This window comes from Chrysochloris asiatica, unplaced genomic scaffold, assembly GCF_000296735.1.
Source record: "Chrysochloris asiatica unplaced genomic scaffold, ChrAsi1.0 scaffold00087, whole genome shotgun sequence".
In the NCBI taxonomy this organism is placed as follows: Eukaryota; Metazoa; Chordata; class Mammalia; order Afrosoricida; family Chrysochloridae; genus Chrysochloris; species Chrysochloris asiatica.
In genome coordinates, this window is record NW_006408605.1 from 2,473,982 (window position 1) to 2,487,626 (window position 13,645).

The 13,645-nt window shown below is 40.9% G+C and overlaps 1 protein-coding gene across 1 annotated transcript; it reads right to left on the reverse strand.

Moving 5' to 3' along the window:
* Window positions 1-5,706: 5,706 nt before the first annotated feature.
* Window positions 5,707-9,715, reverse strand: IL9 (interleukin 9). The gene is made up of 5 exons (XM_006866214.1): window positions 9,602-9,715; window positions 9,448-9,483; window positions 9,333-9,365; window positions 7,271-7,402; window positions 5,707-5,817 (listed from the first exon to the last, which is right to left on the reverse strand). The coding sequence occupies exons 1-5, from the start codon at window positions 9,713-9,715 to the stop codon at window positions 5,707-5,709; spliced, it is 426 nt and encodes a 141-aa protein (XP_006866276.1).
* Between the last annotated feature and the right edge of the window lie 3,930 nt (window positions 9,716-13,645).

Here is a 13,645-nt window from a genome sequence, read left to right on the forward strand (position 1 = left end):
CTACCCCTAGTGTTGGATAGCAGGGGACTGTCATATCCAAGTGCACAGGATAGGACATGAGGCCCAGATGCCCTCCATTTAGAGTTCCTCAACCCTACTTGGGTTTTCTGCCATCACTGTACCACCAAGTCTCAGCTGAGGACCAGGCAAAGCACATTCTCTGGGCCACTCACTCACCAGCATCTTCTGTCATTCTCTCTCTCCTCATTGACTTCTCTCCCAAAGTTCAAATAGTTTTTACACCTCCTAGGACCGACTCGACAGCACTTCACAACAACAACAACATACCTATAGTGGGACTCCTGGTGTGGCACTGTAAGATCAGCATTGGACTTTAAACCAAACGGTCAGCAGTTCAAACTCATCAGCTGCTCCTTGGAAACCCTATACAGGGTCACTATGAGTTAGAACCAACTCAATGGCACTTAACAACAATAACAACCACATCCCTATAGCTTGAAGCTTTACCTTTGGAATTGCAAAAGGCAAACATTGCCCTCTAAATTTAAAACAATAAAATATTTAACCTATGGAGTCAAATTAATCAATGGAGTCCTGGTGTGGTGCTGTGGTTAATGCTCTGGCCTGTAAAGTTGGTTTAAATCACAAGGTCGGCAATTCAAGCTCACCAGTCGCTCCTTGAAAACCCTATACAGGGTCATTATGAGTTGGAACTGACTCAGCAGCACTTAACAACAACAGCAACAACAACAAATTAATAAATGGAGGCCTGGTGCGGCACTGTAGAATAAAGCACTGGACCACAAGGTTGGTTTGAACCACAAGGTTGGCAGTTCAAACTCATCAGCTGCTCCTTGGAAACCCTATACAGGGTCACTATCAGTGGGAACTGATTTGATGGCATTTAACAACAACAAATTAATAAAGAAAGGACTAGGATTCTTTTAATAGATACAGAAAAATAATTTGACAAAATCCTTTGACATTTTCATGATAAAAATATCTGACAAACTAGGAATGCACAGGAATTTTCCTTAACTCAATACAGCACATATGGAAAATTTTTCAGTCGACTTCATACTTAATGGTGAAAGCCTTCAAGCTTTCCCTCTAAGGTCAGAATTAAAATAGCAATGTCTGCTCTCATCACTCGTATTCAACACTTTATTGGATATTCTAGCTAGGGCAATTGCTGTTGTTGTCAGGTGCCGTCAAGCCAACTCTGACCCACAGCAACCCTATGTACACAAAAGAATGAAACACTGCCTGGTCCTGTGCCATCCTCACAATTGTTATAGTTGAGACCATTGCTGCCAATCCATCTCCTTGGGTCTTCCTCTTTTCTCTGACCCTCCACTTTACCAATCATAATGTCCTTCTCCAGGGACTGGTTCCTTCTGATAATGTGTCAGAATTATAAGAGACAAAGTCTGACCATCCTAGCTTCTAAGGAGCATTCAGGCTGTACTTCTTCCAACATAGATTTGTTTGTTCTTCTGGTAATCTATGGTACTTTTAATATTCTTCCATAACACCATAACTCATAATGCATCAAGTCTTCATTCATTGTCCAGTTTTCATATGCAAATGAGGCTACTGGAAATACCATGGCTTAGATTAGGCATACTTTAGTCCTCAAACTGATATCTTTGCTTTTGAATACTTTAAACAAGTAGTGTACAGCAGTTTTGACTAATAAACTACGTCTTTTGATTTTATGACTGCTACTTCTGTGAGTGTTGATTGTAGATCCAAGAAAAATGAAGTCTTTGACAGCTTCAATCTTTTCTCTATTTATCATGATGTTATTTACTGGTCTAGAGGTGAGGATATTTGTTTCTTTACATTGAGGTACATCTCGTGCCAAAGACTGTGGACTTTGGTCTTCTTCAGTAAGTATTTTACGTCCTTTTCACTTTCAGTAAGAAAGGTTGTATCATCTGCATATTGCAGGTTGTTAATGAGTGCTTGATGCCATGTCCTATTCATATAATCCACCTTTGAAGATTATTTGCTATTTGTATGATGAAAGAATATAACTCTGGTACATAATTTTTTATGATATTAAGCCACTCAGGGCAATTTGTCAAGAAAAAAAGACATAAAAGCCATCAGGATTAGAAAGGGAGAAGTAAAACTATCCATATTTTCAAATGGCATGATTTTCTATATGGAAAATCATAAATAATCCACTAGGAAATGACAAGAAGCAATAAATGAGTTCAGGAAGACTTCAGGAGACAAGATCAATCTATAAAAATCTATTTTATTTCTATACATTAGCAATGAACAATGTAAGAGCTGCCACCTCTCATTCATCAGATTTAGGTATGTGGTTCTTACAACAGTCCCACAATTTGAAATCTCAGCTCTACTATTTGTAGATTGAATGCCCCTAGGCAAATGTTTTAACCTCTCTAAACCTCAGTTCCCTCATATGTGCACTGGGAAACCTTATTTAACTACCTCAGGGGGTTGTAGTGAGGATCCTATGAGATATTCTATAGGACCTGTTTAGCAGAGTGTCAGGCACAAAGCAAACAATAAATGCTAGTTCTTCTTCTTCACTGTTTTCCAAATTGCCTTCTTGTTAAATCTCAACTCTCAAGGAAATTAATTATATCCACCTTACTTTAGCCCCCCGGAATCTTCCTTTGAGCTGGGGTATACACTGAGGGTTGTATGACTTTTGTAGAAAAGCCAAGGAAACCATCGGTGGCACTGAGTCTCACAGCTCATCTTTTTGCCCTTTGAGCCATTTTGTCTTTTGGTGCTTTGAATTCTGCACTCCCCTCAGATAATTGTCATCAAAAGCATGCAAGTACAGGATAGCCAACCAGGCAAAGGAAGCAATTGTCATTTTGACATTACTTAGAGGGGATACTCCTCCACATTAGCTCCCTCCACAGTAGAGTTGTGTGTGTGTGTGTGTGTGTTTTTAATAAACGTATTAAAAATTGAGTGAACTATTACAGATCATCAATTCTACGTTTATCTCAATGACTGCAGTTCCCTCAATGTAACATTACACATCCCTCTTCCTTCCTGTGATTCTTGTTTCCATTCCTCTGTCTTTCCCAACTTTTCTGAATTTTGTCCTTAGGTAAATGCTGACCTTTGGATCTTAAAGGGTTGACCATTCTATAGTGTGCATACCTGACTAACGTGGTTGCACCATCACCACCACCCACTCCAGATACATTAATCTACTGCTTGGCTAACAAATGAGCCACAAGGCTGAGTTTAGTTCCAGAACTGAAGGGTGACCAAAGACCATAGTTTGGAGGTTTCTCCAGTCTCTTTGTGACCAGTAAGCCTGGTCTTCTTTATAATATTTAGTTTTGTTCCACATTTTCTCCTATTCTATCCAGGACTTTCTTTTGTGGTCCCTTTCAGAATAGTTGGTAGAGGAAGCCAGCCACTATCTAGTTCTTCTGGCTTCAGGGTCATGGATGCTGGCATTCACATGGTGCATTAGTCCATTGATCTAATTGTTTCTAAGCATCTTCTGTTTTAATCACTTTTATTTCCTCCACGAGGGTAAAGACCAATAGTTGTACCTTAGATGGCTGCTCATGAGTTTTAAGATACTACGCGATTGTGTGCCATTGAGTCAGTTCCAACTTATAGTGACCTTGTATAGGATTGCTCAGCCTGTAAATCGCTACAGGAGGGGAAAAAAAAAAAAATCTCTACAGGAGCAGAAAGCCTCATTTTTCTCCCATGGAGCAGCTGGTAGATTCAAACTGACAATCTTGTGGGTAACAGCCCAATGAATAGCCCACTATGCCACCAGGGCTCCTTTATAATTCTTTTGTTTTGTTTAATTTTTAAGTGCTTTCAAGTCAGTTCTGACTCACAGCAATCCTATATAGGATTTCCAAGGTGCTGCTGGTGGGTTTGAACTTCCAGCCTTGAGATTCAAGCCAACCTTGTGGCCCAGCACCACATCCTGCAGCACCACATCAGGATTCTTAAGATGTTGTTGTTAAGTGCCATCAAGTCAATTCCAGCTCATAGCAACCCTACGTAGGGTTTCCAAGGAGCAGCTGGTGGGTTTGAACTACCAGCTTTGTGGTTCACAGTCCAGTACTGACCCAGCAGCACCACACCAGGAGTCCTACAATCCTGTAGACTGTTTTATAACAGCAGTTCCTAAGCCTTCCGGTAATAGGGAGAGCCTTTCTTATGTCAAACCACCTGACCCTAACCTTAACTCTCCCTCTACCTGCTCATTACACAGAGCCAGTGAGACCAAATGGGATGGCATGACTGTGGCCAGATTTGCCTTGAGGTGTTTGTAAGGACCCTTTAGGATGTTCTGGGTATTATGTCTTCTTCAGGGGTACACGTTCCTGAATTAGACACCAGTCTATGCTTTGCTTTCACATCTCCAAGACAGAATCATCCATTCAGACAGAATTTATGGAGCACCCACTCTGTGTTAGGTGTAGTAAAGGCACTTAGGATGTGTCAGGGGAATGACTGTGTTTGATCCCAGCGTTTCTCTGTTTTGTGCTGTGATCTCCAGTGGTCTGTTCCAGGACACATCTCTGGTTTAGCTTCCACCACTTCTATCTCCTAACCTTGAACATGTCCACTTTGCTGAGCAGTCAAATCTCCCATCTCCTGACCTTGTCAAAGTGCTGCCACTTCCCAGATTGGTATCTCAGGATTCCGACCCCTCAGCAGTCCAGTTCCTCGCCCCCACCCCAGTGCCCACAGAAAGCAAGGCCTCAGACTGCTCACCGCCTTCATTAGCAGAACCCTTCAGGTAGCCCCACAACCAAAGCCACACCCACGGCTGTCGAGTTGATCCCAACTCATAGTGTCGTCATGTGCTTCAGAGTAGAACTATGATCCACAAGGTTTTCTTGATGATAATCTTTATGGAGGTAGATCACCAGGCCTTTCTTCTGTGGTGCTGCTGGGTGAGTTAAAACCACCAATCTTTCAGTTACAAGCTGAGATCAAGCTATTTGCACTGCATAGGACTCACATACACAATTCATTACTCTGGACCCTACAACACCTGCTGGCAACATTATTGTCAAGTACTGTCGAGTCAGTTCCGACTCATAATGACCCTGTGTAGGATTTCTGAGGAGCAGCTGTTTGTAGGATTGAATAAGACAAACAACTCAATGCTACTGAGTCAGTCCCTACTCGTAGAGATCCTGTATATAGAGGTTTCCAAGTCACAAATCTTTATGGAAGCAGAAGGCCTCATCTGGTGGATTTGAAGAGCCCATGTTTTTTGGTTAGTAGTCCAGTGCCTATCCTATAGTGTGACACCAAGACTACAGAATCTCATTATCATTGTAGAACTCATTGACCCATTCTGCCCATTGACAGAGTTTGTAGCTTTCTTTGTTTTGTTGTTGTTGTCAAGTGCTGTCGAGTCATTTCCAACCCATAGCGACCCTGTATAGGGTTTCCAAAGAGTGGCTGGTGAGCTTGAACCACTGACCTTGCAGTTCAAACGACTTTGCAGTCCAGCACATTAGCCCACAGTGCCACACCAGGACCCCTTCTTTGTTCTAGGCAGTAAGAAAATAAAAAGCAACTACACATCAGCTGGCTGGTTTTTTTCATGTGTATTTATTCCAAAATAAAAAAGTAAAATTTTAAACAAATTATAACAACTGGTGTGAGTTAGAATAGCTTACTTTCATTTTTTAAATTGCAACAACTTAAAGAGGTGGCATTTAAAACTCAATAAATAGAATAAATAATAGTTCATCTTCATACTCTGCTTCTAATGTTTTCTTTCTGGAAAGTTTCCAGGAGACGCTTTAGAAATGCGAGGGTGTTATCTTCTGTGGTTTGGGTGCATGGCTGTTTACAGGAAAAGGTCTGTGGGAATAAAAGTTATAAGGACAGAATGATTGAAACAATACTGGAGTCGGCAGCCCCAAGCCCACCAACCCAGGAACCACTCTAGCCAGAGCTGGAAAAGGAGTAGGGGGTGCTGGTGGGGAGTGGGGTAGGTAAGTAGAGAGGTTGAGGAAGTCCAGGGCTAGCATTTTGTGTAGATAGGCTGATTTTGTGGTCTGTTTACACACACACAGTTAGTAATCTATCAAGTGGTCCTAAAGCTCTCCACTGGAAGTTTGTAAGGACTAGTGTTGTATCATTACCTTTTTGGTTCCCCATCTAAGACCACTTACAGCATAATTGATAATAGTGGGGACTTTACAGTCACATAGAACTGACCCAAGTTCAAATCTCAGCTCTGCCACTTATTAAGTGGCATATCACCTTAGGCAAATCATTTAACCTCACCAAGGCTTAATTTCCTCCTCTATAAAGAGATGGTTACACATCTAACACTTTTCCTTAAGGTAGGTGATCAACAAAATAGTACCATGAAATCTGTGAAAGTCAGAACCTGTGTAAGGTAGAATTCTGCCAGAGAGAGAAAACTAAATATTTCCCATTAATAACGAGCATTTTCAAAGTGAGAAGATGGCACCCTGTCAAAGGCAGAAAATTTGTAAGACCCAGAAAAATGAGACAGTCCATCCAGGTTTCAATGGTTTCTCCCTATATATTAACTGCTTAATAGTGAGTGCTGTTGGTGGTCGAAATTCAAGAAGGCTAACAGTCAGTGTTTGACACACAGCTAAATAGCTGTCAGACTTCTATGTTCTCATACAGAAATGCTACTTGAGAGTGCAGAGTGCTGGGAGGAAGACACAGCTTCCCTCTCCTCCAATAAGAGCCAGTGCTGAGAGAATACTTATTCTAAAGAAGAGAAGAGATATGCCATTGGCATTTAGGGCAAGTGGCAAGCTTCACCTTTGATCTGGACCCATTTCTCTTTATAAAGCTTCTTTAAAAACCAGTTGCCATCAAGTAAATTCCAATTAATGGCTACACCATTTATGACACCTCATTAGCCAGCCAAAAAGGATCTCCCATAATTTACAGCCTACAACATCCATTCCGTGTGCATATTGATTCCCTAGAATAACTTAGTATTGTGGGGCCATAGCCCTGTATTCTTTAGAGTGTAGCTTCTAATTGCAATCAGGATGAATTATTTCATTGTTCAGTAAGTGGAGAGAAGGAAGTGGTCATGTGAGGGTACTTTTGCCAGCCCTTTAAAACTAGGAAGAACAACAGCATCTATTGGGACATACCTCACTTTAATTCTATTTGTTTTGATTCCATTTCTTAGACTTCTTTTATTGATCTTGAACTAGCAATTCCAACCTTATCATCTTTTTTCATTCAAATAGAATTAGCATCAACATTCACTTTAAAACCACTGACCATAATAAATCACATAGAAAAATAAACTCACTTGGCAGTTTTTCCTATGTAGGACTTCAACCCTTTTTTTCACCCAATTGAAATTCAAGTTGAGGTTTCTCTCCGTTGTCACATTGGTCAGCCGGGACAGTCCATCTTGGAAGCATGGCATGGTACAGTTGTCCTGGTAGAAAATGAGGAATTATGAGAAGATGCATCCTGAGAACAGACAGGCTTTGAAAAGGAATTTCAAAGAGAATGATTTCAGAGACTATTTTAAGTTACCCAATGGAACCTAAGTTTGCATTAATTTTACATAGACCCCTTGCCAATCGAGGAAATGATTTTGATTATTTTAAGATGAGGCAGTCTGCCACAGTAACATTCCCTGCAGAAGGTTCTAGAAGTTCCATCCAGGGAACATGAGGCCTGGGGACTCTGGAAATAGCCAGCTCTGAGTCTCCTTTTCAACAGATGCTTCCATATCCTAAGTCATGTTATGCTGTTGTTGTTGTTAAGTACCACTGAGTCAGTTTTGCCTCAGAGTGACCCTGTTTCCAAGGAGCAGCGGATGGTTTTAAACTGCCGACCTTGTGGTTCGAAGCTCAGTGCTAATTCTACAGCATCACACCAGGTGTTCCAGTCTTGTTATGTTGTTATTGCTTAGTACTGTCTATTTAACTTAGTGGTTATGAATTAGGATGCTAATCTCATGGTCAGCAGTTTGAAACTACCAGCTGTTCCACGGGAGAAAGATGAGGCTTTCTGCTCCTGTAAGATTTACAGCCTCGGAAACCCTGTACAGGGCCACTACGAGTCGGAACCGACTCCACAGCACTTAACAACAACAACAACAATCAATTCCAACTCATAACCACACTGTATAGGGTTTCCGAGCAGTGGTTAGTAGGTTTGAACCACCAACCTTGTGGTCAGCAGTCCAGTGCTTATCCTACAGTGCCACACCAGGACAGACAAAGAAAGGAATAGCCTTTTCATGCCAGCCTGATGAGATGTGCCAACTGAACCCAACAGTGTTTCTGCAGCAGCTACAACCATGGACTATAAACTAAGAGGACGAGGGCAGGCCATAAATGCATGATTCCATCTCATAAGTTACCTGGTCCTTCTACTCATTTAATGGCTGGATGTGATGGGGACACTGTCTGACCTCAGCTGGGGTGAGAAGCTTAGGCTATCCCTGGCCATGCTTGAGGGAGTAAAGCACTCAGGGTTGGAGAACTGCTTCTTCCTTACACTAACCCTTGTACCTCTGTCTATATGGCATTTGAATTAAGAAAAACAAAATCAGAACCTTCCTGTCCCCTTCTTCTCTGCCAGAGTCAGGAGTAGCCCTCTCAGAGCCCTGTTCACTTTCCCTCTACTCACAATCTCAGATAGTCTGTCTTCCCAGAGGGTAGTATTCAAAGCATGTATTCAAATCCACCATGGTAGAGTCAATTCCTACTCAGAGTAGAACCCTATAGCACAGATTAGAACTGCTCTGTAGAGTTTCTAAGGTTGTAAAGCAGACTTTATGGAAACAGGCTTCCATAGTTTTCTCCCATGGAGTAGCTGGTGGGTTCCATCTGTACACTTTTTAGTTAGTAGAAGAGTGCTTTTATCACTGCATTGCCAGGGCCACCCTAAATTCTAAAGGAAGAGAGGGAAGGAAGAAAGGAGAGAGGAAGGGAGGCATGACACATAGAAAAAGAGGCTGACTTTCAGGGAAAGTCAGAGGTTTTGCCAGCTGAAAGATAAAGATTTGTCATTTCATTTCCATTTTTTCACAATACTAGAAATATTGGCAAATCAGTTAGAAAGTAATATGATATGAACTATATAATTTATTACATTCTTCATTCTCAATTGATTTAATTGTGCACATACCACTGATTCAAAAAGATAGCTAAGCTTCTTTTTTAAAATATTGATAAGTGTTTAAATATCTCTAGTTTTATACAGTGTAGAATTTCAAGCACCTGGTATTAAAAGGGAATGTTAATCTATAACTATTACAATTAAGTAACACTTTCATGTTTTAAAAAGCAAATTAAGCACTTTATTTTTACTTGAAAACAAAATCAAGCTTTTATTCTTTTTACTATACTTACAGAAGGGACAGGAAGACACAAACAATCAGTTACCTGCAAGAGAAAATTTTCAGAGTAAAGATTCCAGATGTGAAAATGAAAATTCACTGGGAAAGTTAAAAGAGGATTCACTCACATTGGTACTGCAGTTGCATTTGGAAGGCGGATGTTTCTAGTATAGATAAAAAGACAAGAAACCATATTGGGTAATGAGTTTTTTTGTCTGCCTGTATTTCACCTCAATTTTCAACAATTGTCTTCCCTTGCCCACATCCACCTCCAAATCCTACCTGCAGCTTTTGAATGAGGCTGTTGACATACTGGGTCCCCAAGACGTCGAAACACGTCTTGTCAGCTGTGGAGAAGAGGAACAAGGCAGCAGCAAGAACGGTGGTCAGCATCATCTTTACTAAAGGTGGGAGGTCAACCTGCAGGCACCTTTGAATCAAGCTGTATTTAAAGCTCCCATTCAAATAGGGAAAAACCCTAACATCAAAGTGATACCAAGGACTCACTTCTTCTCTGTGACTCAGTTTGATTTTTTTTTTTTTTTTCAATCTCAAGTGGCCCCAATTTACAAAGAAAAAGAAAATCCTCAGAAAAGATGCTCTTCAAAAAGTACTGAGATACTGGAGGAAAAGTTAAGATCTTAAAACCATACTTTTTCACAGCAAGGATTCTGGGTGCGGTGAGAGCTAGATTACTTTCCATGAAAGACCAGGTCTGTATTTTCCCTCTTGACATTATTGGAAATGCTGATATAATAGCCAGTCATGGGCACTCACATGAAGGGGAAGACTGGGGTTAAGGGGACAAATGCTATTGCAGGATAGCTCTTCTGTATGTCTGCTTTTTCTCTTAGTAATTGCAACCTTAGTCTTACTCTACTTTACCCCCATCTTAAAAATGTCTTTTACACCTGGGGCCAGATTCCCCAATTCATACAAATGCAGGTATCTGAAGGAGGAGCTTTTCAACTACAGGCTCACTAAGTTCAGCCCGTTAAAGTGGCCTTGAGGTTTCCTTAGTACCTTTAGAGAATTTATAGAACACTGTGTGACATCAGGTAAAAGCTCAGTGCTTGATTTAGGACAACAGCTAACATTTGTTGAGTATTTACTAAATACCAGCTACTGTTCCAAGCACTTGTGTGAATTAACCCATGTTAACTTGCAGATTCACCAAATGTGACAGGCATTTGTCATCCTTTTATTACCTTTTAAAGTACTCTCTGTTTCTTAGCTTCTCAGAATTTTATTGAAACTTGGGCTTATCACTACAGACCATAAAGTACTGTGCTGTAGTAACCTTAATATATTCCTAATAAACTAAGGCACAAAGAGGTAAATCATCTACCCAAAGCCACATAGCCACGAAGCAGCAGAATCTGAGCTCAACCCCAGATGTCTGGCTCTTGGGTCCAACACATAACTTCTCTGCCCTCCTTCTTTAATTGTTTTTGTCTACCTCTCCCACCAAGAAATATGCTCCATGTGCATGGAGCCTTGGGGTTAAACATTACCCCTATATTCTTACCTCTTAGGAACGAATGTGGGGCATAGTGAATGCCCACTAAGTGCATGTTAAATTAAAACATTACTTTGAAGTTGTTTTTGAAATAATAAGATACACATAAACTGGGATTTTAAAAGGCTTCAAATCTACTTTATTTGGAAGTATATACAGGTGGTGCTGTGGGTTAATGAGCTGGACTGAAAAGTTGGTTTGAACTGAAAGGTTGGCAGTTCAAGCTCACCAGCTGCTCCTTAGAAACACTATGCAGGGTCATTATGAGTCAGAGCCAACTCAGTGGCACTGAAGAACAGCAACAGCAACAGGTGAGACCACAGTCTTCAGCATAGCTTTCACCTCAATGTAAAGAAAATGAAAATCTTCCTACCTAGACCAATAAATAATAAATACCATGATAAATGAAGAAAAAAATGAAGTCATCAAAAATTTCCTTTTACTTGGATCCACAATCAATACTCATGGAAGCAGCAGTTAAGAAATCAAATGACATATTGCTTTAGGCAAATCAGCTGCAAAGACCTTTTAAAGAGTTAAAAGCAAAGATGTCATTCTGAAGACTAAATTGTGCCTGACCCAAGGAATGGTATATTCAATCCCTTCATATGCATGCATACCTGGAGATAAGGAAGACCATAGAGGAATTGGTGCATTTGCATTATGGTGTTGGTGAAGAATATTGAAAGTATAATACACTGCCAGATGAATGAACAAATCTATTTTGGATGAGGCACTGCAGATTTCTGCTTAAAAGCCAGACTTCATCTCTCCTACTTTGGATGTGTTGTCAGGAAGGACCAGTCCCTGGAGAAGACCATAATATTTGGTAAAGTGGAGGGTCAATGAGAAAGAAGAAGACCTCCAACAAGATGGATTGACACAGTGGCAGCAAAAATGGGTTCAAACATAGAAACAATTGTGAGGATAGTGTAGGACTGGGCAGTGCTTCATTCTGTTGTGCATAGATAGTGTCACTATATGTTGGAATTGACTTGATGGCACCTAACAACGAGTTAGAATATACATCCTCCATACACTAGACACAGAAAAGGTGAAGGTTCTTTACCACAGCACTTTGAACTATAGTAGGCCACAGGGACAAGCTCATAAAATTTTCACTACAATGTACAATCTAGTGTCCTGGTGTGGCCTAATAGGATAAGCACTGGGTTGCTAACCACAAGACTGGTGCTTCAAACCCACCATTTACTCTTTGAAAACCCTATACAGGGTCACTGTGAATTAGAACAAACTCTATAGCACTTAAAAACAACAACAATATACAAGTCTGTCAATACTACTTCCTTACTCGGTCCTTAGGAAAGAGAGTGGATCATCAGTGGTTGACTGCTCTGTTTTGGGTTGAGTGGGAGCAGTGGTGTCTTGATGGCAGCAAGAAGAGAAATTGACTTGTTGTTAAATTCCCCAAATCATCCAGTAGTCCTGACTTCAGGCACTGTAGAGAAGACTCCATGGACTCCCAAGCTATGGCAAAAACTTTCTATTACAGAGTCCAGGATCCACGCCCATTTCTTACCGATAGACTTCTAATTGGTTCTGGTGAAAATGCACCCAGTCACTTTCTTAGCTTCTCTTGTTGCTAGAGGCAGTCATGCAACATGAAATGCATGTATAATTATCTTGCTTTCCTGATAATACGGGACAAATGAGTCTGAGACCTGTCCTATCCCTGGCAAACAGTCCCAGTATCCAAATTTGGGCATGGGTGTGATGGTAGCAGTTATTGTAGCCATCTTATAACTACCAAAGAATGGACAAGAGAATTGTGGCAATGGCAACACTAGAAAATAATCATGAAACCATAAAAAAATAAAATAATGACAGGTGGGCATACCCACTAGCAAGGACAAGCAGAGCAGCCTGGAACAGCTAGAGCAACAGAAGATACATCTTCAAAGAAAGATCATCAGAGAAAACCCAAAACAAAAATGGCAGTATGATTGGCTACTACAAGAATAAGCAAGCTGTTTGCCGGGAAGCCATTATGGCAAGCAATCAAGTTCCTTCAGGACAAACCCCCCTCTAAGACTGAAACTCAAAGGGAACACACAAACAGGCATGTAAGCTTGTTGTCGACCACAATAGTCTACTGGTGAGTGGAAGAGAGGGAAAGGCAGCAATGAAGAAATGGACTGAGTTCAACCACGGTCCATAGACTCCTGTTGACCTGAAGATGAGGAAGGGCTGATTGGTCCAAAGTGTGGTGAGACCTGGGGACACCTGAGCCCATGGACAAGGACATAGCCATGGAGAGCTAGAGCTGAGAGTGAAGCAGCCAGCTGATATGAAGGGGTGGGGGAGAAGCACAAGAACACCCACACTTGCAGGTAGTATCCATTTGACCTAGTCTTGATGGCTTGATAATCAGAACTTGACTAGAGGAAGATGAAAAAGAAAAGAATTTTTGATAAAGGAAATGAGGATAAATTTCTAAAATTTGATTAACTTGACCTATAGTCAAAATACTAACAGAGAGGGAAGGAGTCTTCACATCAAGTATCAAACACAGGATAGATAGGAACGGGCAACTTAGACATTGGCTATCTAAAATGAAGGGGTGAAAAAGGCATGAAGTGACTGGCTTACAAGGTTTCAAGAGGGAGTTTAGTCTAAGAGTGTGTGTGCGCGGGGGAGGGAGATAGAGTCCCTACTGAAGAGTTTTCATCTTGTCTAGGTGGGTCTGGTTAAAAGAGATGGGGATAAGATTCTTATGATTCAATAGTGAATAATTGTTATCATGACTAATTGTACCTGCCACAATTATAAAGGCAGAAGTTTTGTAA

Bases quoted from the DNA above. Each gene is read 5' to 3' on its own strand.
- IL9 (XM_006866214.1), bottom strand. From the start codon at position 9,715: ATGATGCTGACCACCGTTCTTGCTGCTGCCTTGTTCCTCTTCTCCACA. The intron at 9,484-9,601 runs GTAGGATTTGGA...TATCTATACTAG, and splicing joins GCCTCATTCAAAAGCTGCAG to AAACATCCGCCTTCCAAATG. The intron at 9,366-9,447 runs GTGAGTGAATCC...TTTCTCTTGCAG, and splicing joins AATGCAACTGCAGTACCAAT to GTAACTGATTGTTTGTGTCT.